The sequence below is a fragment of the Mastigoproctus giganteus genome, chromosome 8, assembly GCF_048544385.1.
Source record: "Mastigoproctus giganteus isolate SK-2022 chromosome 8, ASM4854438v1, whole genome shotgun sequence".
Taxonomy (NCBI): Eukaryota; Metazoa; Arthropoda; class Arachnida; order Uropygi; family Thelyphonidae; genus Mastigoproctus; species Mastigoproctus giganteus.
In genome coordinates, this window is record NC_143582.1 from 44,922,792 (window position 1) to 44,948,444 (window position 25,653).

The 25,653-nt window shown below is 37.0% G+C and overlaps 1 protein-coding gene across 3 annotated transcripts in view; it reads left to right on the forward strand.

The window, feature by feature from the left end:
- NANS (N-acetylneuraminic acid synthase) overlaps positions 1–25,653 on the forward strand; it is a 155,767-nt gene that overhangs the window by 18,810 nt on the left and 111,304 nt on the right. For 2 of the 3 annotated variants that reach the window (XR_016547279.1, XM_090379339.1), the window contains exons 3-4: positions 2,727–2,942; positions 12,424–12,678. Coding sequence is in view for 2 of the 3 variants with exons in the window: in XM_090379339.1 (XP_090235465.1) it covers positions 2,727–2,942; positions 12,424–12,678 (471 nt within the window). In the remaining variant the exon portion in view is untranslated. The remainder of the gene's footprint in view (positions 1–2,726; positions 2,943–12,423; positions 12,679–25,653) is intronic. The other variant, XM_090379340.1, reaches the window with a different exon arrangement.

Genomic DNA, 25,653 nt, shown 5'->3' on the forward strand with positions numbered 1-25,653 from the left:
AGTAATTTTTCTCGTGTGAGTTATTGTTCACGCTTACTTGCCCATTCCATTTGCATGTAGATGCATTCATCATAACCTTCACAATCAGCTGGCCTGTAGATTACTCCCACTCTCATTATACCTTTGCTTCCAACTATTTCACACCATACAGATTCTATACTAGCATACGAAACATCTGAATCCAGGAAAGCTTTCGTGGCACTCAGGCAACTTTTGATAAAAAGCATGACCCCACCACCCCTTCTGTCTTCCCTGTCCTTCCTAAATACATTATACATACCATACTGAAACTCATAATCCCTTATCTCCGGGTGGTACCACGTTTCTGTAAGCCCTATTATGTCAGCGTTACTTGTCCTAACCAGCAGTTCGAATTCACTCATTTTATTGACGACACTTCTGACATTATTGTATAAACAATTAAGACTTAGTGTTCTTGTATAGTTAACTACCCTGACGCACCCTTTAAAGATATTTAAGCTCGCTTCCCTGGCATTTGCTACCTGCTCATTTGAAACGCTTTTGCCCTCAGAACATCTTGCTACTATGTTCTGTTGCAGTAACAAACAAATACTCTTGAGGTATGTGCAAGAGTTAATTTGACCAATACTATCAGATAAAATTATCTGTATTACCCTTATCCCCCAAATTAGCAGTTTCCCTAAACCTTTAAGGTATCTTCAATAATACTGGCAAAAACTTTTGCACCACCTTTGTTTAAATGTATCCCATCTCTACAAAATAGATCCCTTCTACCTACAAGTTGGCCAAGCTGATAGAAATTTCCTCCCAAAAGCCTTGCAGAGTCCTTCCAAGTCTTGAGTTAATCCACGAGGCTTTCAGCATATAATCCCTCCTATCGTGCCTGGGCAGAATTGCAGACACATAGATATTTCTTCAGCATGGTCCTATGTTTGTCTAATTATATTATATCAGTGTAAAAACACCATAGACAACTCTTAAAGGGAAAAACTACAATAGTAATGTAATGGGCATCATTTCAACTGTATCTCATATTGTATTGGTGTTTTTACCCCGATATTATATAGATAATTATAACTCTTAAAAATATTATGCCTAGTTGCATTTCGTCTTACTTAAATATTATCGCCTACACCTTTTGGCATCTTTCATATTGTGGGATTATCTTCACAACTGGGTTGTCATATTTGCAATACCAGGGTGCCTACCTACCCACCGATGAAAGGCCAACAAGCCTTGAAACGGTGCCATCTGGGTGGTGGTGCCCACTGAGAATAAGTAACAATAGTCTTTTCTATTAGTCAAGCATTACTTATTCAAGGTAGTGCAAAACATGGTAACTCATTGTGAAGGATGAGTGCAGTGTGAGATACAGTTGAAACGATGCCCATTACACTACTATCATAGTTTTTTCCTTTATAGTATATATGTCTGTAGTGTTTTTACACCAATATTATATAGATAATTATAACTTTTAAAAATATTATGCCTAGTTGCATTTAGTCTTACTTAAATATTTGTCTAACAAATCGTCAGATCATGTATGCTTAATCCATTAGTCCCCACATGAATAATAATATTCTCTTTTCTCCCCTTAAAATCTGACAGTCTGTTGTGACATCATTAATAGTTGCTCCTGGGAGACATACCTGGTTCTAGTCTACCTGTCCTTATTACAAAAAATATTTCCCATTTACCTGACAATGGAGTCTCCTAATAGAACTAAGTCCTTTTGAAACAGAGTAGTTTGCACTTAGTTATTCTGTTCTGGGGACCGAATTGGGAGTGCATCACTTGGTAGGCTGCTAGGGTCTTGACTCCCTGACGAGCTCCCAGTTACATTATTCTCAAGGGCAAGCACCCGTTTTTTCAGTGCACTAAATGCACTAAATTGTAACTTAAGATCAGTGCACTCCTTACAATGGTGACAAAGAAAAGAATTTCCAAGTGAGCTAGGATTATCCACTCAGTCAACCTTGGAATACATGCCACAAGTTCTGTAAAGGATAAAATCATGACTCACCCGGAAATCGCCATCGGCTATTTCCGTATGAGTCATGGTACCCTCTGACGAAGTGTTCAAGGTGGATCTTGTAATAACCATTATAAAATTTACTAATTATTAATAAAACAAATTTCCAAAAAAATTATATTTATAATATAAAAAATAAATCAAACTATCACGGTGAAAAAAATTTATTAAAATAAACTTTATAATATACTAAAAAACCTTTGAAATCCTGCTCTACTTCACTAATCCTGCTTTAATCCCCTCTTATCTGTGCTTCTCTAATTTCGCTATGAAGAGCTGTAATAGGCACATCTGCTTGCCACGAACTCCAACAGTAGAATCAGTGAGAGAGAGAGGGCATCCTGGGAATTCCCAGAGGCCTGGGCCATTTCAGTCGTATGAACATCGGGTGGTAACCTATGCTTGTAGGTTACCCATCTGAGGAGCCAATATTTTGCTGCCCAAATAAATTTTCTGATCGTAGGTGCTGCTGACACCCAGATTTCAGCTGCATAAGGTAGCAGGGAATATAATGGTCCTGACATATTTGTTGCTTGCTCCTGTCTGAGACATAATGCAGGTGTTGTTTTGCTCTCCATTTCAGTGCACCACACAATATCTATTACTATTTCATATAATTAATAACTTTTACTCATCTGTTGATTATATGAAATAGTTTTGTAAACAAGTCACATAACTAATCAGAGTTTATTAACTGTTCTGTTTGTTACAGGAATGTGGAGCTGATTGTGTTAAGTTTCAAAAGACAAATCTACATTGCCGTTTCAACAAACAAGCACTAAATAGATCTTATGTTAGTCCACATTCGTGGGGTTCAACTTACGGTGAACATCGTTCATATCTTGAACTTTCTGAAGACCAGTTTTCTGAACTACAGGATTATGCCAGTAAGCAAGGCATGTTGTTTTCTGCATCTGGAATGGATAAAGTAAGTTAATTGAATTTTTTTTCTTCACATTGGAATTTTGCAGGTCATTGCCATTTAATTTGCCTCCATAATAATTCATTGTCACTTTATTTTAATAATATTTTTTGATGAATTAAAAAAAAAAAAATGTATTTCTCTTTTGTAGTGGATATTTGATCTTATATATAGTGAAGGTAAAATAATTTGAAGTTATAAAAAGAATTATAAAGGAATATAAGACTTCACATTTGTAAGTGTAAAGCAACATCATCTCTTACAACGTATTTCAGTCTCTTAACACTAAATATACAAAGTAAGATCAAAAAGTTCCTGGACTAAATTTGTTAATAATATCTATTCCTTGGAATAAGAAAATCTTTTTATTTAATTTAGTAACATAGAATTTTTTTACACAGGTAGTGTTTTTTTTTTTTTTTTTGCACATGTGCAAAGAAGCGGAGATTTTGATCATTTGTTGACAGCGATTTCATATTGGTGTTGTTTAGAATATTCCTTTTTGAACAAAGATCTATAAGATTTTGCCTGTTTTTTTGAAGCAATCAGAGATTGTAGAAATGATTGTCAAAGCATACACTGAAAAAGCTTTATCAAAGTCTATGATATTTGAATGGCACAAATGCCATTCAAAAATGGATGAATATTGTTGAGGATTGTGCAAGGTGTGGGAGAAACCTTGCATGTCAGTAAATGACAACCTTTCTCTATCTTCCTAAATATAGGCACTTTTTTTTACTAGGTCAGGTTTTAAAGTGAAATTTTATGGTTTTTCACAGCATAACTACATGAGAACACCTGTCAGGTGTAATGTGATAACTTTTACAACATTTTTGTGTAGTGGTTGCACAACACTCCTACAGGTGTTCCCTTTGCTCAAAAAATTACAGAAAATAACTAAATGTATTCTGTTGTGTATATATATATATATATATATAGCAGATATGTATGTGGGCATTCATGTTTCTTTTATTATTTATATAAAATACAAAGCATACATTCAGAAATGTGTGCATGTATAAATATGAATTTCATTCATTATTATATACAGGGTGTCCCAGGAGGAAAGGTCAATATTCCAGGAGGTGAAAGGATAGGTCATTTTAAGAAAAAAAAGTTCATATAAACATGTACCCTATCCCGAATGGGTTCCAAGGCATTCGAATATTTATTTTTAAGTGACAAATTTGGAACAGTTTATAATAAATTTTCAAAAATGCCACCATCAACTTCAGTGCACTTTTCTACTCTCATGAGAACATGATGTGTTGCTTATCTAAGTGTATCTTGACGTTCCTTTATGTGGGCAACAGCATCCATTATGCGAGCTAGCAGATCATCTCTTGTATCTGCCTTTCTTCTGTACACTTCACTCTTCAACCAACCACATAAACAAAAATCTAATGGAGTTAGGTCTGGAGATCTTGGTGGCCAGTTAATGGCACCGCCATAACCAGTCCACCGAATTGGGAAAATTCGGTCCAGTTGCTTCACACGTCTGGTTGAATGGGAAGGGGCCCCCATCATACTGAAAGTACATAGCACACCGTGTGGCCAAAGGAACGTCCTCTAGTTGTTCACCTAATGTATTTTGCAAAAATTGAAGTTAGTTGTGTCTTGCCATTCAATGTTCTAAAATAACGGTACCTATCAACAGGTTATCGATCACACTGTGACCACCCCTATGCACATTTATTGAGAAACGAACTTGGAAATTTGCTTCCACTGTACCATATGGATTCTCGTGCAACCATCGATGAGTGTTACGTGTGTTGTTGATTCCATTCCGGGTAAATGTGGCTTCATCAGTAAATAGTATTGATGGAAGCACTTCACAATTGTCATTTAACCAATGACAAAATTCAAGACGCGTGGCACTGTCCCCTATGTGAAGATTTTTGCACTTGCTGTGGGTGAAATGGGTACAAGCTCCCTTCATGTAGTGTTCGCCATACACATGTTTGTGAAACACCGAGATGTGCAGAAAGTCTTTGCGTGCCAATTTTAGGACTACGCTGAACCATGTTCAGAGATGAAACATGAGCACTGGGAACATACCACTTTCACACAATGTGTTGAAAACTTTGGAAAACACTCTACGATCCAGAATTCGACGTGTAGGAAAGCACCGACGGTATTATTCAACAGCAGCAGCAGGGGCACTACCATCGCAGAAGCCGTAAACATACAGTATATCTGCATATTTGGCATTAGTAAAAATGTGCTTCATTTTTAGCAAACTTCTACAATTAGAACTGACAACTGACGCTACTCACTGATTCACTCGCAGCCTGATTCACTTCTACAGTCATAACAATAAACTGATAACTGGAAACTGACAGTCAAATGGCGCAGTCTGATGGGAGGGAAGGAAAATATTGCTCGCCAATTTAAAAACAAATGTACAATTAAAGTAGCTCTATCTCGTAAACCATTCGGAATAGGGCACAGATTTATATGAACTTTTTTGCTTAAAATGAAATATCCTTTCAGCTCCTGAAATATTGACCTTTCCTCCTGGGACACCCTGTACACACACATATATATATATATATATATATATATGTCAAAAAATGTATACATTTCCAAATTTGAAATTTGGCACCCTTAAACAATTTATGAATTTGAAAATGGAAGTGACTAATAATTTTGTGTTTACATTTTATGTTTATGACACATTTTTTAAATTTTAACCGAATAAATAAAAGTTTAGTTTGATTGAAAATTATGTGTAAAATTTTTTTTTTAATTTTAAAATTGTTTTCATTAAAAAAAAAATAAAAATTTCATACAATAATTAACACAATTCATTAGTAAAGTATCATGAATTGATATAGAATGGTCAAGCAGAATTAAAAAAACCAAAAACTTTTTTTTTCATAAATAAAAATGAAAGTTGAGCTCCTCTCAGATTTAGTATTAGCATTAGCAAGGGCACATAATGCAAGAAAGCAAACTTATATAGCATCAGCCAAAAAAAAAAACAAAAAACACACCCCTTCTAATTTCACCCATCCACTCACTCCAAATGTTTGTCTAATTCTGCCTTGAATCTGTTTAAGCTATCAACTTCTACAATGACAGATGGAAGTCTGTTCCAGCAATCAACCACCCGCTGGCTAAAGGCAAACTTCCACACATTTATCCTGCAATTGTCTTTCCTCAATTTGAATTTATGCCCTCTCAGGTGATTATTCTGAGCATGAGGAAGAATCCCATCAGCACTGAGCATGCTCCAACCATTCAAGGCTTTACATACCTTAATCAGATCACCTTGCAGGTGCCTAGTCTCCAGAAACTGTAATTTGCAAAATTTAAGCCTTTCTTTGTAAGTGCAACCCTTTGTTCCATTTCTAATCTTGTTGCCCTTCTCTGTACTAGTTCCAACAGCTCTACATCCTTCTTAAAATGAATCCTCTAGACCTGTATACTTTCAGGGTGTGGCCTGACCATTGCCTTATACAAGGGGATAATCACCTCCTTATCCCTGCTAGAAAAATTCCTGTATATCATTGACAAGACACCATGAGCCACTCTTGCAGACCATTTGCACTGCTCAGAAAAATTCATACTTGCATGTACAATTATCCCAAGGCCCTTTTCACTCTCTACCACTGTCAGTGTAGTACCACACAGTTGATATATTACTCTGGGGTTACTGCTTCCCATATGCAATACTTCACATTTATCAATGTTAAACTTCAGTTGCCACCTCTCAGTCCATCTTCTCAACTTTTCTAGATGCTGTTGCAGCAGTGCACTGTCATAGTGTCAACAACTCTACCAACCTTTGGATCATCTGCAAACTTGGAGATTAAGTCTGATATACCATCATCAATATCATTAATGAATACAGAAAACAACAATGGACCCAACACTAAACCCTGGGGGACTCCACTAATAACATTAGTCCACGAAGAGCAGTGTCCGTTGATTGCCACTCTCTGTCTTTTCCCTCTCGACCATCACTTTATCCATAGCAGCAATTTGCCTCCAATGCTACACTGCTCCAATTTGTGCAGCAGTCTTCCATGTGCAGCAGTATCAAAAGCCTGTCTAAGATCCAAATATATGATATCAAAATTATTCTTTGCATCCAGTTCCTTTGTGACTACATCATAGTATCCAATAAAATTGGTCAGATAAGACTTCCCCTTAACAAAAGCATGTTGTGTCCGAGCTGTAACTGAAGTCTTGTCTATATGATCACGCAATGCTTCTTTAACCAGTGCCTCCATTAATTTCTCTGGAACAGAAGTTAAACTAACAGGTCTGTAATTACCTGTGTCTCCCTTTGATCCTCCTTTGATTGGGGTCACATTTGCACATTTCCATTCCATGGGTACCTCCCCTGAGTCCAAGGACGCTCTCATGATTATGGCTAAGGGTTTGCTTAATTCCTTTGATGCCTCCTTTAATATAACTGGATAGATTCCATCCATCCCAAGTGCTTTCTTATGTTTATCTTCAACAATTTCTCCTCCACTTTTCTCTCAGTTATTGCCAGATTATTCAGCTTACTGCCAGAGTTCAATACACATCTGACATTCCCCTCCCTGAATAACTCCTCATGTGTGAATTTAGATGCAAAATATTCATTTAGTTTGTTAGCTAACTGAGCAGTATCATCAACAGTTGAACTGCCAATATCAAGTAGACCAATCTGATTCATCCCCTTCCTTCTAGAGTTTACATAGGTAAAGAACTCTTTGCTGTTTTCCTTTGCATCCTTTGCCAAAGATTTCTCGTAATCTGCCTTTGCCTGCCTAACCTCCTTTGTGACTTGATTACAGACCAGCTTTTACCAAAATAGGCTTCTGTGTCACATGTTAATTTATATGTACCCCATGCATTTTTCTTCTCTGCCATACGTCTCATCAGTTCATCTGACATCCATTTAGGCCTAAACCTTGAACGATATTTCTTAGTTGGTATGTAAAGCCTAGTAGCTTCCAAGATAAGTTCTCTGAATGCTTCCCATTTTGAATTTGCTGTTGGTAACATCATCAGTTGGTCCCACTGTATAGAATTTAAATACTGTCTCAGACCATTGTAGTCGCCTTTACGAAAGCAATAACCCTTCCCTTTACCCCTAATGGTAGTTACCTCTTTGAGTAAATCCCACTTCAGCACACTGTGATCACTGCCACCTAGTGGTTCCTCTATCTGCAGATTCTTAATGCATGAAGAATCACTACTGATAATCAAATCAAGAGTATTACTCCCTCTAGTTGCCTCCCGAACATGTTGATGTAGAAAACAATCATCCAATAAATCCACAAAAGCCTTGCTAGTGTGTGTGTGACCAACTCACAAATTCCTGTCAATATCTGGGAAATTAAAATCCCCCATTATAAGACTCTCTGATTTACTGGCCCACCCTATTTCCCTGTACAGTTTCTTATTATACTCATCAGAGTCATTAGGCCTATAGCACACTCCTACTATTTTGATCTTCCAATGTCACATCAAACTGACTCGACACTGCACTGTCCAGCGATGTCGACTGGCTTCACTTCCTTGGATTTTGTGTTTCTTAACTAATAGCATAACCCCTCCTCCCTTCCTATCCTGTCTATCCTGTCTGTAGACGTTGTACTCCCCAAATTCCAATTCTGCATTCCTTATATCTGTGTGACACCACGTCTCTGATATCCCAACAATATTCGCCTTTGACACTTTGAGCGATACCTCAAATTCATCAAATTTATTTACCAAACTCCTAGCATTGGTGTACACACAAGTATACGTGCACCTGTTCTTTTTTTAAGCTACCCTAACACAACCCATGTGTTTACTTGTACCACAGTGATTCCCAACAGTCTCTGAAATATCCTGCATCTTGTTTTCCAGGCTTCTGCTCATTCCAATAGAAGCTGTGCAAGAATCACTTTCACCTCTGCCAGTGGCTACTGTTAATCTATTAGTCCTTGTATTCCCCCAAGCTAGCAGTTTTCCGACCCACCTAACACTGCCTCGATAGTATCAGCAAATATTCTTGCACCCTTTCTATTTAACTGTATCCCATCCCTGTTTGAATTTGAAAGTGTCTGCAATTCTGCCCAGACACGATAGGAGGGAGTATATGATGAGAGCCCTATCGATTAATTCGGCCCTGGAAGGATTGTGCAAGACTCAAGGGGTAGAATTTTTTTATTTTTCAGCCTGGTCTGTACTTGTTAACAGGAGAGACTGCTTTTACAGGGATGGGACGCTCTAGACCGATAACACCTACCGTCTGTTTACTGAGCAAGCAGCACTAGAGTCCAGTGTTGGGAAACTAATTTTCTGTGTAAGTTATCCGACGAGAAATGTCGTTCTCGTGTTGGCTTTCTTTACCTTCGCCAAAACAATTTGCACTTTCCGGTTTTTTTTGTTTTTTTTTTTGGTAGTTGTTGGCGCATCAGCTTCTGTGGCCATAATGCACCTCCCAAGGTTAGCTTTGGGATGAACTGGAATATTGGTTTCAGAACTGGCCAACATGCTCAAAATCAAAAATTGGTTTGACACCTACCAGTGGGGATGCAATGCATAATTAAGGCCAAGGGGGAGGGGGGTGCGTGCTTTGTTGTTTGGGCATTTTTTGCCATAATTGAGCTGAAATTTTCAAATTAAATGTTCAAATTAGATGTTAAAATTGGAATACATATTACTGTTTAAATTTCATGATTTCTAAATTTAAATTTTGCATAATTGGCTTCTTTTTTAGCAGTGGAAAAGTTGCTCCTCATCTTCTGTTTAGTCTAAATCATTGGTGTACTTCTGAAATGAACATAAACCAATTTTATTTAAAGGGTATGAAAAAAAAATTGTACATGATGTGCAGTTTTAATATATGTTTAGCACTTGTACAGCTTGGCTGTGTGACAGTAGTTTGCATTGCATCTCCTCATGTTAAAATAGCTATTATTATTACTACTATTTTTTTTTATTTATTTATTTTTTTTTTTTTTTACCTTCAAATAAAATCAGTTTACACTCATCATAAAATCTAAACAATAAATACCTAGTACAATTGTAATGTCAAATTCAAAAATTTTAACCTGAATATGACAAAAAAGATCCATAATGTCCAGATAACCAATAGGCTAAAAATAAACAAGATAAACCCCTATGCCTTTTTAGTGATATACCCTGTATATAACTTCAAGGTGCATTTTAGTCACAGTAGCTCTTGCACCAAGAACTCATAAATAAATCAAATCAACCCTGTATATAAATATGAAAAGCCCAGCTATCCATCATTCATTCATCAGAAAAGTTCATGAAACTAGCACATTTTAAAAGTCATATATTAATGAAAAGGCAATTGCACTGCCTACCAGCCCAGTAACACAGAGGCTGTAAATTAAATAATTAAATGTTACACTGCAAGAAATAAAAACAAAAATGTTTAACAAAGCAACAACAATTTATATTATATTAATTGTTATTGCTTTGTTGTCTTGAAGGAAATTTTTTTTAATTTTGGAAAACACTGTTTTATTGCTTACATTGCATTATAAGTGATCACCAGAGGCTAATGTACACATGAAGTCTCTCCTTCACCCAGCTGTTGCCATTATTAGTTGTTTAAGGATGAGTAAAAATGTAGAAGTGTTGTTAACCAAAAACAGAAATTGAATATTTGTAGATAGCTAAAAAAAGGTAGGCAAAAATCATAATGTACAAAGGAGTATAACTTATTTTTATTGCGTTATATTTTGGCAGTCCCAGCCTACCTTTGGCAGCCCTATTGTACAGTAATACCTCGACTTACGCTACCCTGAGTTACGCGGTTCTTGATTTTTTCGTTTGGTATATATCTAAAATTAGCTTACCAGTGATTTGGAAGTCAAATCATAAAGCTTGGGTGACAGCTTCCGTTTTTGAGGACTGGTTTGGTCACCATTTCATACCCGAAGTCGAACGTTATTGCAAGTCTAAACAGATTCCATTTAAAGCGAAGCTTCTTATTGACAATGCACCCGGTCACCCTCCTGCCACCCTAATTAATTTCGACCCACTTGTGTAAGTTTGTGTTTTTGCCTCCAAACACAACTAGCTTGCTTCAACCGATGGACCAGAGAGTCATCAAAACATTCAAGGCTTACTACACGAGGCGTTAATTTGCATGTCTGAATGAAGCTATGAGACAAAATAGTGAGATATCTGTTAAAGACTTTTGGAAACATTTCAATCTTTTAGATGCCGTAAGAATCATTGAAAAATCTTGGGATGAAATTCACAAAAAACATTGAATGGTGTCTTGAAGTAACTTTGTCCATTTTTTTTTCAAAACCGAGACGAAAACAACACCAGAAACTGATCATGTTGCTCATGTGATAGAAGAAGTTGTTAATCTTGCCAGGAAATTATATTTGGAAGTCAATGGTGATGATGTCAACGAGCTGTTGGATTCACATAGTCAGGAGCTGACAGTGAATGAGCTCATAGAGATGCGTGAGCATTGAAGTATCCGACATTTCAGACCCAGTTCCACCAGAAAAGCACATAAAGCACATGACAATTGCAAGTTTGACAGAAGGTCTCAGCTCAATTGAAGAACGCGTTATAGCTATAAAGCAAGGAATAAAAAATTTATTAGCTTGCTACGAAGAAATTCTGCTTGAAAAAAAGAAGGCACTGTGTCGTCAAACGAATTTGTTAGATTTTATGAAGCCATCGACATCGAAATAACTTTTTTACGTAACTCATTTATTTTTTTAATACATATTTTGTATTAATATGTATAAAGAACTGCAATTTTATTAAATATTTTTCTTCTAAACTAGTGTTTTTGTTAGTCCTCGGTCCCAATTAAGCAAAATTTATATGTATTTATATGCAAAGTTGTACCCCGACTTACGCGAATTCGACTTAAGCGATTTTCGTCGGACCCACCTATCGCATAACTTCGGGGTATTACTGTATATCGTATAGATAGTTTATATCATTCTATTCTAATATATTGTCTACCCTGTTTTTACCCATCTTAGAGAGTGGGAAACACTCTCTAAGATGATACAAAAATAGATACATTTAGAAAATGCACACAGTCCAAAGTTCAGACCTTGGCATTTCAACAATTTATGATATAAAAAGCACAATTGGTGATAAATTTTCAATGGTAAGAAGTGTGAAAAGAAGTTGACTGCTTGACACTGCCAAGCAGTAGGTAATTTTAGTTTTGTGTTTTTGCAAGTTCCTTTAATTACATGGAACATTTTAAAAATTCATCATACATTATTGGTGTAGATACCTATATTATTAATGCCCTTCCAACTCTTAAATTCATGCAACTTGTATCTGCCCCCTTTCCAAAATCCCTGTAGATTAGACTTTTGCCATATATATAAAATATATAGAATAAGAAAGATTACCTTTGGAAGTTCTTGTATATGATATTACAAATAATTATTCTTTTACATGATATCACAAAAATGTCATGTACAAGAACTATTAATTTATTTTACTTTTTTAAAAAATTTTCTTATTATTTTAACAGGAATCTATGAATTTCCTGCTTCTTCTAGATATTCCATTCTTTAAGATAGGATCAGGAGATGCCAACAATTTTCCCCTGTTGCAACACGTTGCCAAATTCAAAAAACCCATGATAATTTCAACAGGTATGCAGGATATGGTAACTGTGGAAAAAGTTTATAATACTCTTCTTCCTGTCAACAGTAATCTTTGTTTCCTTCAGTGCACAAGCTCTTACCCAACTCCACCCTGTGATGTGCATTTACAAGTTTTAAAAGTATGTTTTTCACTACTAATTATGAGCTTGTTAAAAAGAAAATGCATACATATATAAAGTTGCTTTAGTGGATGAGCTTGGAGTATTTACATTTAATGTACTTTTCTTCTTTCTCATGTATATTTTAGTTCAGAGCCATAAAAGTTTTATTTTAATATTTGGCTGAGTAATGCACATAAATTCCGAGGAAATTTGTTTGTGCAGGATGAATTTTGCTGTTTTAAATCCCTTATAAGAGAAAAGTTCCATTCATTAATCTTTTCACAGGTCCACATGTAGAGCTACATTTTTTGTATGTGAGCTCCCAGGAGTACATATGTAGATCTGCATTTTTTCAAGTACATTTTAAGTAATGTAACTGCTGTTGTATAAATTTCTCCAGTTCATGCTGCCATCTCTTATCTGTGTTTCTAATTAATAGTTGGCACAGTTTCATAGATGGCAGCATAAAAAGAATATTTAAAATTGGAGAGGGGACATCATAGCTATCAACCATTGTTCAGTTTTGACTTAAAAATGCTGGAATATAAATAATTCTACTCTGTAAATATTGTGGATTCTTAAAAAAAAAGTAACAACAAGTTTATTTTTTTAACTTTATGAAGTTTTTTGATGGTTTTAAAAAAAATCTTGTTAATATTTTTGACAATAATTGTACTCTGATGATGATTATTATTATTATTATTGTTGTTGTTGCTCTTTTATTATTTCTTCCGGATTGGGGGATTCCACTCCATGACGGGTACTGCTACCAAGTACACAGGGTGGTTGTAATGTCTGGTGTTACTGTCGGTCGAGGAAATCTCTGACTATCCTACAGGTGTTCAGGATTGCGACTTTCTGGCGTTCCTTGTAGGTGTTCTCTGGGAGACCTATTGTTGCTAGGCTGCTATGTAGAGTCTTTGGTACCACACCGGTGGTTGACGCGATGATTGGGATGGTTGATACTTTTTGCATATGCCACATCTCCTTGATCTCATGTCTCAGGTTCGTGTACTTCCTAATTTTTTCCTCATTGGTTTTCTGGACATTGCTGGTTTTATCCGTTATTATGGCGCAGTCCCAGTACAGCTTGTGGGTTCGGGTCTCTAGTACTGCCTGGGGTATGTACTTGTAATATGGTACACTTTCTTTGGTCAACTGGTATTTCCTCGCTAGCTTCCAATGTATTATCCTGGGATAATACAGGGATAATACTTCAACAGGGATTGGCCTGGTCGTGTCTATGAGTGTACTCAGTCTGGGTGATCACCTTGCACCCAGCGGTAATGCGTTAGATCATTTCTGAAGCCAGGTGGCATCGTCAACATGTGTCATCTGACATTCCAGGCTCCTTTGCGATGTATTTTCTATAGTTTTTGGTGTTGATTACCTGGTCTTGGATGGCCAGCATGAATCCTTCAGTCTCTGGGAAGAGTGTCCCACTTGTGAGCCATGCATTGGAAGCACTGTTATCGATGTGAAATTGATGGAGGTCATTGTAGTGTCTGCCATGGAGTGTCTTCTTTGTCCATCTTTCTAACTTCGTTTCTTGTACCATCTGGGTGGTAGGGTTTTCCTCATTTAGGTTGAGTGGGGTATACCACTTATCTATCTTCCTTATGGCCTGGTGGAGCGGTGCTGTGTTGTTCTCGAAGTAATCCTTCAGGTTAACTATCACTGTTTTCTGTTGTTCTATCAGGTCTATCAGGCCCCTTCCTCCCTCTTTCCGAGGTATTGTTATTCTCTCCACTGCTGACTTCGGTTGGTGTTGGCAACTCTTGGTCATCATTGTCCTTGTCTTTCGCATGATATCTTCTAGCTCGGTGTTAGTCCAATCTATGACCCCGAATGTGTATGTTAGTACTGGAACTGCATAGGTGTTTATGACTTTAACTGTGTTCCCTTCGTTCAGTTTTGCTTTCAGCAGGCTTCTGAGTCTCTGATGATATTTTTCGGTCAGGCACTTCTTGATTTCCTTATGTTTTAACTGCTCAGCCTGCATCATCCCTAGGTATTTGTAGGTATCTCCTTCTGTCATAGCTTCGATCTCTTTACCAGTCTGCAGCTGGTAGTTTCGGCCAACTAATTTTCCCTGGTGCAGTGTGTGGGTCTTGCATTTTTCTAGACCAAATTCCATCCTGATGTCCTTGCTGAATTCTTCGGTGATCCGGAGTAGTTGCTGGAGTTGCTTCTCGGTTGCCGCGTAGAGCTTGATGTCATCCATGTACGTCAGGTGGGTGAGGGTGTACAGGTTCTTGCTTCTTTCTTTGAGGTTATATCCATACTTGCTGCTGTTGAGTATGGTGGATAGCGGGTTGAGTGCTAGAACAGAACCATAGTGGGCTCAGAGCATCTTCCTGAAAGATTCCTCTTCTAACAGGGATTGGCCTGGTTGTGATGTTCTCGACCTTAATGGTGGTACTCCATTTTGCCATTGTTTCTCCTAGGAAGTTTGTCACTATCAGATTGACCTTGTAGATCTTCAGGGTCTCTATTAACCAGCTATGAGATACGGAGTCGAAGGCCTTGTGGTAATCGATGTAGGCCGTATATAGGCCTACATCGATTATTATTATTATTGTTATTAGTAGTAGTAGTAGTAGTAGTAGTAGCTGTAGTGGCAAGTAATGCAAAGCAAGAGAATAAACCAAAAAAAAAAAGAAAAAAAAGCCAGTGCTTCCCATATCACTTGTCTATCCCCTCTAACAGTTTATTTAGTTCTTCCTTGAATTTATTCACATTACCCAACTTACAACACTAAATGATAGTTTGCTCCAACAAACACCCAAAATCTGGCTGAAGGTAAATTTATGCTCATATGACTTGCAATGCCATTCTTCCTCAATACAATTTATCCCCCTCATGTGCAGTGCTGTAGTTGTAAAATTAGCAGAAGGTACTCTATGAATGTTGCAAAAAGTGGAGTATGTTGAGCATATCAGGCTTATTAATCAAATTCCATTGGGTATATGCATATAACCATATATGTGTGTGTGTGTGCGTGTGTGTGTGTGTGTGTGTGTGTGTGTGTGTGTATATATATACACACACACACACACACACACACACACACATGGCATATATATTAAAAATAATAAAACTATAAGTATTGCCTAAGAATCAAATTTTAATAAATTTATTTTTTAATTTTCAGTAAATATTTTCAGTAAATATTTTAATTTTCAGTAAATAATTTTCAGTAAATATTTTAATAAAATTTGTTTTTTCAAGTCTTTCAAAAACTAGTAGGTATAAGCTATTCACCTAAAAAAATCCAGGGGTATATGGCATATACTTGCTTATATCCTCCACTATAGCCCTACTCATGTGTGTGGTCTAAGCAAGAAGAAGGATTTCGTTAGCATTGAGATTAGCATTAGTAGAGGCATATGATTCAAGAAAGTAAGCTTATACAGCATCAGCCAAAAAAAAAAAAAAAAAACCCTTCCCAAAAACCTCCAAACATTTATAGAGTTCTTCCTTGAATTTATTTAAACTATCAACTTCCACAATGGCAGATGGCAGTTTATTCCAACAATTAACCACCCTGCTGGGTAAAGGCAAATTTCCACACATCTATATTCTACAACTGTCTTTTCTCGGTTTGAATTTATGTCCCCTCATGTGCATAATCTGAGCAAGAGGAAGAACCATTCTCAAGGCCTTATACACCTTAATAAGATCACCTTGCAGGTGCCTAGTCTCCAGATGCTGCAATTTGCAGAACTTAAGCCTTTCTTGGTCAGAGTAACCCTTTGTCCTTCCCCTCACCAATCTTGTTACTCTTCTCTGTACTCATTCCAGCAGTTCTACATCCTTCCTATAATGAGGTCTGTAGACCTGTATGCAGTACCTTAAGAAACTAAGAAACTTCCATGTGGCCTGACTATTGCCTTATACAAAGGGATAATCACCTCCTTATTCCTGCTAGCAAAATTCTTGTATATCATTGAAAATACTCTGTGAGCTGCTCTGGCAGCCTGTCTGCGCTGCTCAGAAAACTTCATATCTGAATGTGCAATTACCCTCAAGTCCTTTTCATTCTCCACTAACCTGAGCTGGTGCATTTTTCTGGGGTTACTGTTACCCATATGCAGTACTTTGCATTTGTCAATGTTAAACTTCAGTTGCCACCTCTCAGATCATTTTCCCAACTTTTCTAGATCCTGTTCCAGCAGTAGTGTACTATCATTAACAACCCTGCCAACCTTTGTATCATCTGCAAACTTCGACATTAAGCATGATATACCTTCATCAATATCGTTGATAAATGTACAAAACAACAGTGGGCCCAACACCGAACCCTGGGGGACTCCACTGATAACATTAGACCATGAAAAGCAGTGTCCATTGATTACCGCTCTCTGTCATCTCCCACTCAACCATCCCTTTATCTACAGCAGAAACTTGACCTTAATGCCATACTGCTCCAATTTGAGTAGTCTTCCATGTGCAACAGTATCAAAAGCTTTACTGAAATCCAAGTCTATGATATCAAAATTATTTTTTGCATCCAGTTCCTCTGTAAGCATATCATAGTACAGTAATACCCCGACTTACGCGAACTCGGAGTTACGCGGTTCTTGATTTTTTTCGTTTGGCAACGCTGCCGCCCACTATCTTCAAGGTCGTTTTTCATATGTTATCGATATACGGTGCGACGGCGGAGAATGAGAGCGAAAGATGAACAAAATTCAACTTTGTTGCTTTTATGTTTTTTATATCAGTGAAGGGGAAACACATTTCACCATAATAACGTAAAAACCAACACAATTCCAGCTATCGGTATAATCGCAAATGCAATTAGATCGAGTTTACTACCAGTTTATAACAGATTTCACTAGCAGAAACGCAACTGGATTTTTATTGTTTTATGGTAGTAACCTCTAGAAATGTGAGGTGTTAATAGTGTATCTCTGCCTTTATGGTGTTGTTTATTCAGTTGCTACATGCGCGCAGCTTTGTTTATGCGTATCAAGCGTGCCTCCTCGTTTTGTAATTGTGCTTTATTCCCTAAAAATGAGTAAAATACTTAATTAAAAGGTGTGAAAAGGAAGCGTCCTGGTGAAGACACTGCAGATTCAGAGAGAAAAAGAAAAGCAATATCGATAAACAGAAGCGGACTGGGTCAAAAATTCTTACCCGGGAAAATTTATAGTGGCCTCATACTATGGTTTATGGCCAAATTCACACTGGCCCACCGGGGTTTCCCCGGTAAGGCTTATGGCCAGTACACCTCTGTCGATAGAGAAAAAATATGAAATTGTGAAACGCTTTGAGCGAAATGAAAGACCATGTGATATTGCACGTGCTACAGGCCTAAATGAAGCAACGGCGAAAAGCACATGACAATTGCAAACTTGACAGGTTGAAAATTGAAAAGGGCTCAATTGTAAAGGGCTTAAAAATTTTAGAAAACAGACTCCAACGAAGAACGCGTTATAGCTACAAAGCAAGGAATAAAAAAAATTATTAGCTTGCTACAAAGAAATTCTGCGTGAAAAAAAGAACGCGCTGTGTCGTCAGACGAATTTGTTAGATTTTATGAAGCCATCGACATCGAAATAACTTTTTTACGTAAGTCATTTGTTTTTTTTAATACATATTTTGTATTAATATGTATAAAGAACTGCAATTTTATTAATATTTTTCTTCTAAACTAGTGTTTTTGTTAGTCCTTGGTCCCAATTAAGCAAAATTTATATGTATTTATATGCAAAGTTGTACCCCGACTTACGCGAATTCGACTTACGCGATTTTCGTCGGACCCACCTATCGCGTAACTTCGGGGTATTACTGTATACAATCAAATTGGTCAGTCAAGATTTCCACTTAACAAACCTATGCTGTGTCCATGTTGAATAGACTATCCAATCTATTCAAAGCCTTAAGCATCTCAATCAGATCTTGCAGATGCCTAGTCACCAGATTCTGTAATTTGCAAAACTGAAGCCTTTCCTGGTTAAAAGCACCCTTTTGCTCCCTTCACCCATCTTGTTGCTCTTCTCTGTACTTATTCCAAGAGATTCACATCCTTCCTAAAATTAGACTTCCAGACCTGTATGAAGTACATGTGACCCCCGCTTAACGCTGATAATTTGTTCTGGAAAAAAAGAGTGCTAAGTGAGTGCCGAATTCCCATAAGTTAACATATGTATTTGTGAGTTGCAGTCGATGCCATAGGATATTTCCTAATCAATAATAAACAATAGTGAAAAGATGCACAAAAGTCGGTCAAAATATTTTATATGTACAAAAACGTAAATATGTAACTACAGGCGTATCAAAATTAAACTTAAAATTCCAATTAAAATCATGAATTTAATCGATCTAAATTGATTTTAATTGATTTAATTTAATTGATGAATTTAATCTTGAAAAATGTGTTGATTTTGGGTTGTACTTTGGCCCTCTTCCTGGTAAACTAAAAGGGTTTTTAATTTTAAATCCTTCGCTGCTTTGAAATTCAACCCGGCATGTTTTTTTTCTTCTTTCAATATGAAACTTCTTTTAGGTATTCATTTCCAAAAAAGTCCTGCTTCATCTATGTTAAAAGGTTGTTGAGAAGTATAACACAAATACCCCCCATCATTAATTTTAACAAGTTCTTTTTAAAGTTTCGGCTCCTTGATCTGCACTTGCGGCTTCTCCCTGGATTTTAAAGCTATTCAACCAGCTCTTATTAGTTTTAAATGGTTCCACAATTTTTTTTTTTTTAGGTGAGTTTTCTTCAGATCATTATATAGGCTAATCTCTCTCTCTCTCTCTCTCTCTCTCTCTCTCTCTCTCTCTCTCTCTCTCTCTCTCTCTCTCTTTTTCTCTTTTTTTTTTATAATATTTAACTTAACCGAATTCTGCATTGGATATTATCTTAAAAAAAAATTAGTTAGTCTCTCCATTTCAATCCTAATAGCCTGCCTAGCCCTAGTTGCTTGTAGTGGAACAGCTGTCTTTCCCGCTGCTAAAATTAATTATTTATTATTTATAATTGTTGTTGTTGTTGTGGGGGTTTCACGGCGCATAAGCAACTTTGGCTATAATGCGCCATTATAATTGTTCTTACAGTTAAACTTGCCAGTCCTAAATTGTGGCACACATCCGCTTGTCGTTGACCAGAATTGATTCGCTTCAAAACGTCTAATTTAATTTTTAAATTCGGTCTTTTTCTTACATTTATAGTCTTCATACTGCATCCAGCATTTGTTGCTTTTTCATTCTTATCCGTTATTATTAACTCTTTGAAAATGTAACTGCGTTGGTTGCTTTAATTATGATACGATGTTCGAGTAAACTGTCCATTATGCATGATGTGTAATACTGTACTGAATGATGACTAGACTTTGGATAAATGCATATAACACAAATACAAAGGGTACTAGGAAAGTTTTGCAATATGACGCAACAATAAATCACAGGAAGCTGCTTGTTGCTGCATATTGAGACATGTTCACACGTGCATAGTAGCCGCCGCGCCAAGTCGATGGGCTCAGTTATTCATTAGTAGTGAGAGTGTAAAGTGCTTGCGATGGCATCGTGGTCACGAAATGAGATAAGGACAGTTTTTCGGTATAATTTCGTGCGTGGTTTAACCATAGACCAGTGCTTAGAAGAAATGACTCTTGCACTAGATGATGATTGTCCACATCGTACAACGATATTCAGGTGGTATAGAGAATTCCAAAGGGGAAATTTCACTCTGGAGGATTCGGAGAGGCCGGGAAGGCCACGAACGTCAGTTACGGAGGAAAACGTTACTGCTGTGAGGAAAATGCTTGACGAAAACAGGCGAGTGACCTACCAACAGATAGAGGATACTTTGGGCCTAAATGCACCAGCAATTCGTTCGATTCTGCAAGATTATTTGCACGTGAAGAAACTTTGTTCTCTCTGGGTGCCGCATCAACTGACTGAAGAGCAGATGACACGACGTGTGACTTGGTGCCGGGAGATGTTAAAAAAGTTTGATAAGGGACAATCTCGGTATGTGAACAACATCGTGACAGGTGACGAGACTTGGCTGTACTATTACGATCTGCCGACCAAGGCTCAAAACAAAGTTTGGGTCTTTGATGATGACGACACACCCGTAATTGTCAGAAAATCCCAATCTGTAAAGAAGAAAATGATAGCTGTATTTTTCAAATCGAGTAGAATTGTGGAATGTGTCGTTTTGGACACGCAGAAGACAGTCACAGCTAAGTGGTATACTGAACAATGCCTGCCTAAAGTCATTGGATCTATGAAGAACCTGCGGCCAAAGTCAAGAATGGACACCTGGTACCTCCATCACGATAATGCTGCAGCTCTCCGCGCCAAAGCCTGCACCGAATATTTGACCACGACAGGACTGAAACTTCTCGAGCACCCTCCCTACAGTGCAGACCTTGCTCCCTGCGACTTTGCACTGTTCCCGCATGTGAAAATGAAGCTAAAAGGGAGGCGGTTTTCCAGTGATTAGGACCTTCTACGGGCTTGGGACAACGAGTGTGCTTTACTCCCTAGTGAAACTTGGCAGAACTGGTTTATAGATTGGTTTCGGAGGATGGAGAGGTGTATTGAATGTAGAGGAAATTACTTTGAAAAAATTAAATAAACAAAGCTGTATTGCAAAACTTTCCTAGTACCCTTTGTATTACAAGCAATATACTTGATCATTTTTTTAAAATGTTGTCTCGGAACTACGTAACAAGTCACTGTACTGCAATTAAATTAGCTTGCGAGAAAATTTCACTGAGCATGGGAAATGTTTTATTGCTGTTTTGCTATTCATTTTCAAGCTATTGACTCCATCAAATGAAACGATTTTGTTAAATATGCCAAAATTGCAATCTGTAAAAGAGCGTTATAGTGATTTGTGACAGCATTATAGTCAGATATGGGTTATAATATGAGAAAAGCATTGTAGTGAATAAAGCAAACCACGTTATAATGAGGGCCTTCTGTACATAAGTTGTAGCCTGACAATTGCCTTATAAATTAGGATAATCACCTCTTATCCCTGCTAGCAGAGTTCATGTATATCATTGACAAAATGTCATGAGCTGTCCAGATAGCCTGTCTGCACTGCTCAGAGAACTTCATATCTGACTGCACAATTACTCCTAGGTCTTTTTCATTCTCCACTGCCCAAGTTTAGTACGACCCAACTTGTATATTAATCTGGGATATGAACTATCTTGCATTTTTCAATATTAAACTTCAGTTGCCACTTCTCAGCCCTCGTGCCTAATTTGTCTAGTTCTTGTAATAGCACGTCCTGATTATTGCGATTAACTACCTTGCTAACCTTCATATCATCTGCAAATTTAAAACATTAAATGTGATATGCCTTTATCCATATCATTAATAAATATAGAAAACAACAATGAGCCCAGCACTGAAACCTGGTGCACTCTGCTAATAACATTAGTAGAAGTACAGTGCTGTTGTTGTTGTTGTTGTTGTTGTTGTTGTTGTTGTTGTTGTTGTTATTTGGTTTTTAGGAGCATTAGCAACTAAGGCCATATTGCTCAGGGGATATGCGGTGGTCATTCCCTGACCGTTCCGCATCCTCCATATTTGGTGGCTCACAGGCTCGAACCCGGTCTAATCAAGAAGCGTGTGCTACACACTGCTGCTCCTGCCCACCTGACTATGGAGGTGCCGAAGTACAGTGCCCATTGATAACTACTCCGTCTTCTTGCACTCGACCATCCCTTTATACCTAGCAGCAACTTGCCTGTAATGCCATACTGCTTCAATTTGCATCACAGTCTTTTATGTGCAACAGTATTAAAAGCTTTTCAGAAATATAAGTATATGATGTTGAAATTAATTTTTTTTAATCCAGTTCCCTTGTTAAGTATCCAATTTTTTTTTTCTTTGTCATAGTACTAATCAGATTGGTCGAGCAAGATTGTCCCATAATAAATCCGTGCTGTGACTGCAATATAACTGCATTCCTGTCTAGATGTACCTGCATTACTTCTTTAAACTAGTGACTCTGTTATTTTTCCTGGAACAGAAGTCTAGCTAACAGGTCTGTAATTATTCACGTCTCCCTTTGTGAACTGGGGATACATTTGCACATGTCCATCGGGTCCTCCCCTGAATAGGGATGCCTTCATAGTCATGGCTAAATGTTTTCTGCCTCCTTTAATATAGCTGCATAGGTCCCATCTACCCTGGGTGCCCTTTTTTTTTTTTTTTTTTTTTACATTTAGCTTTAATAATTTCTCTTCCACTTTCCTCTCAGTTATCACAAATTCATTCAGCTCCCTGCCAGAATTTGACTCACTGCTTGCATTCCCATTTAAAACATTCTTCATGTGTGAAACATAGAAGCAAAGTAACCAATTTTATTTGTCTGCAAACTGAGCAGGATCATCAACAGTTAATCTATTCATATCTGGTGGATTATTATAATTTAATCCCTTCCTTCTGTTTACATAAAAACAAAGTGTATGCTGCTTTCCTTTGCAATGTTTGACCTTGTAATCTGCCTTAGCTTGTCTTACTTCCTTTGTGACTTAACTGCAGACTAGTTTATATCTGCTGTAGGCATCTGTATAACCTGATAAGTAATATGCATTGCATTCATTTTTCTTCGCTGCCATGAATCTTATAATTTCATCTGACATCCATTTAGGTGTATGCCTTGATCAGTATATCTTGGTTGTTATAAGTAGCCTAGTAGCTTCTACTAATGTGGTCCCTGAATATTTCTCATTTATAATTTGCTCTTGGTAACTTCATCAGTTGGTCTCACTGCATAATATTTAAAAAATATCTGAAACAACTGTAGTCACTTTAATGAAAGCAAAAGCCCTTCCCTTTGCCCTTGATGAAAATAGTTAACATCTTTAAATAAATTCCATATCAATACACCATGATCACTTACACCTAGTGGGTCTTTTATATGCAGATTCTTAATGCATGATGGGTCACTGCTGATAATCAGATGTAGAGTATCACTTTCTCTTGATGCCTCTCTCTGACGTGCTTGTGTTTCAAAAAATCATCCAATGAATCCACAAAAGATTTGCTACTGTGTGAGTGACCAACCCACATAGTTCAGTCAATATCTGAAAAGTTATAAAGTCCCCATTATAAGACTTGATTTGGCCCACTCTATATATTTGTGCAATTGTTCATTATACTCATCACAGTCCTATAACACACTTGTACTGTAATTTTTTTTCCCCCCAGTATTTATATCACACCAAGTTTACTTATCATTGCACTGGCCACCTATGCACTGGATGCTGTGCTTTGGATTTTATGTGCTTCTTAACTAAGAGTGTAAACCCTCTGTGGGGAACACCATTGGAAAGTAAACTTGCAAAGAAGCAAGCTTCTGAATGGGTATGGTGTAGATCAGCGTTTCCCAATTAAATTTAGTCAGAGAACCCTTTTATATTTTGTACAACATAACAGAACCCCTTAAATATATTTTAGCATAGCACATAAAAAAATAAATAAATATGGCGCAGACAGAATTCTTGGTTCAAGGTCAAATACCTTTAAATTCTTTGTTTATTATTATTAGTATAAAAATAATACAAAAAATACAAAATCATAACTGTTTGGCTGTCTTTTCCTAGTATTTAGGTAGGAAGATGCGGTAGTATACAGTTGATGTAACGTGCAGGTTCTGGATTACAATTACAAAGGAAGTTTAGTACACAAGCTGTGCAGTAAAAGCGACCTGGCCTAAATATTGTCTCGTCCACCAGATATAAATGTACATACAATAATTTTAACTTTTAATGTGTAAAATTAAAAAAATTATTTTTTTTTTTTGCGGAACCCTTAATTTTACCTCACGGAACACCATTCGGGAAACACTGGTGTAGATTATTATATATGGTGGTGAATATAGAAGAACACAATGATTTATGGTTTCTTCAACTTTCAGTCCATGGTGCTGTGAATTTATGGTAATATATGGGTCATGAATTCAGATGGATGCTTCTAATGGTGCTGCGTTTGTAGGATGTACAGTTTATTGTGCTGTGCATGTTAATAACAAGTGTTAATCGATTGTGATGCAGCTCCTTATGCTGCAGTATAGAAAATATGGTAGTCTGTGATACAACTAGTTTATGATGCAGTTCTTTGTGCTGCATCATTGTGGATAAAATGCTGCAATCCTAATTCATTGGTTGCTGAATTTTAAGTGTTTCAGTTCCTAGTACTGAGCATAAGGTAGAAGACATGGACATGACCAGTGCATTGGATAGCAAGACTTCATATACTGAGTATGGACTGAAACAAACTTATGTATGACTTATATATTGTGGACAATATGCTAGTCTACTATGGAACAGAATATGGATATGTAACACTACACAGAACAGCCTGGCTTGGTACAGTAATGTACATAAAAACATGGGAGGTTTGCCATAGTCTGGCTTTGGACTACCCTAACATAAGAAAAAAAAAATAATAAAAAGAAATGTTCTTTTTGCACACATTGTACTCCTGTCCTGAGTTATCCTGTAAGTTTCTCACTACCTCAAAACTTACAGGATAACTCAGGAGAAATAGAAAATATTTTGGGAGGTTATAGTATCGATTATTCTGAGTAAAAAATTTCATGTGAATGTGTGTACAATCCTCAATGGATACGGAGATACAGCTGTTTGAAACTGTCACACACAAAGCCATTATGAGAGGTATTAAAGAATGATAAATGACTTATTGTTTGTATTTATTGACTTTTTAAATGATACAAAACACAAATAATTGACAAATTTTATACAGTTCACAATAAATGTTTGAAAATCCCACTGCCAACCTCAGTGCACTTTGCAACTCTTGTGGTAATATGACATGTTGTTCTTCTGAGGTCGTCTTGGTGTTCCTTCACGAGGGCAGTAGTATCCAAAATGCGAGCAAGCAGTTTGTCTCTTGTATTCACCTTTTCTTTGTACACTGCGTTTTTCATTCATCCCCACAAACAAAAAGTTAACGGAGTGAGGTCTGGAGACCTTAGTGGCCAATGAACGGGAC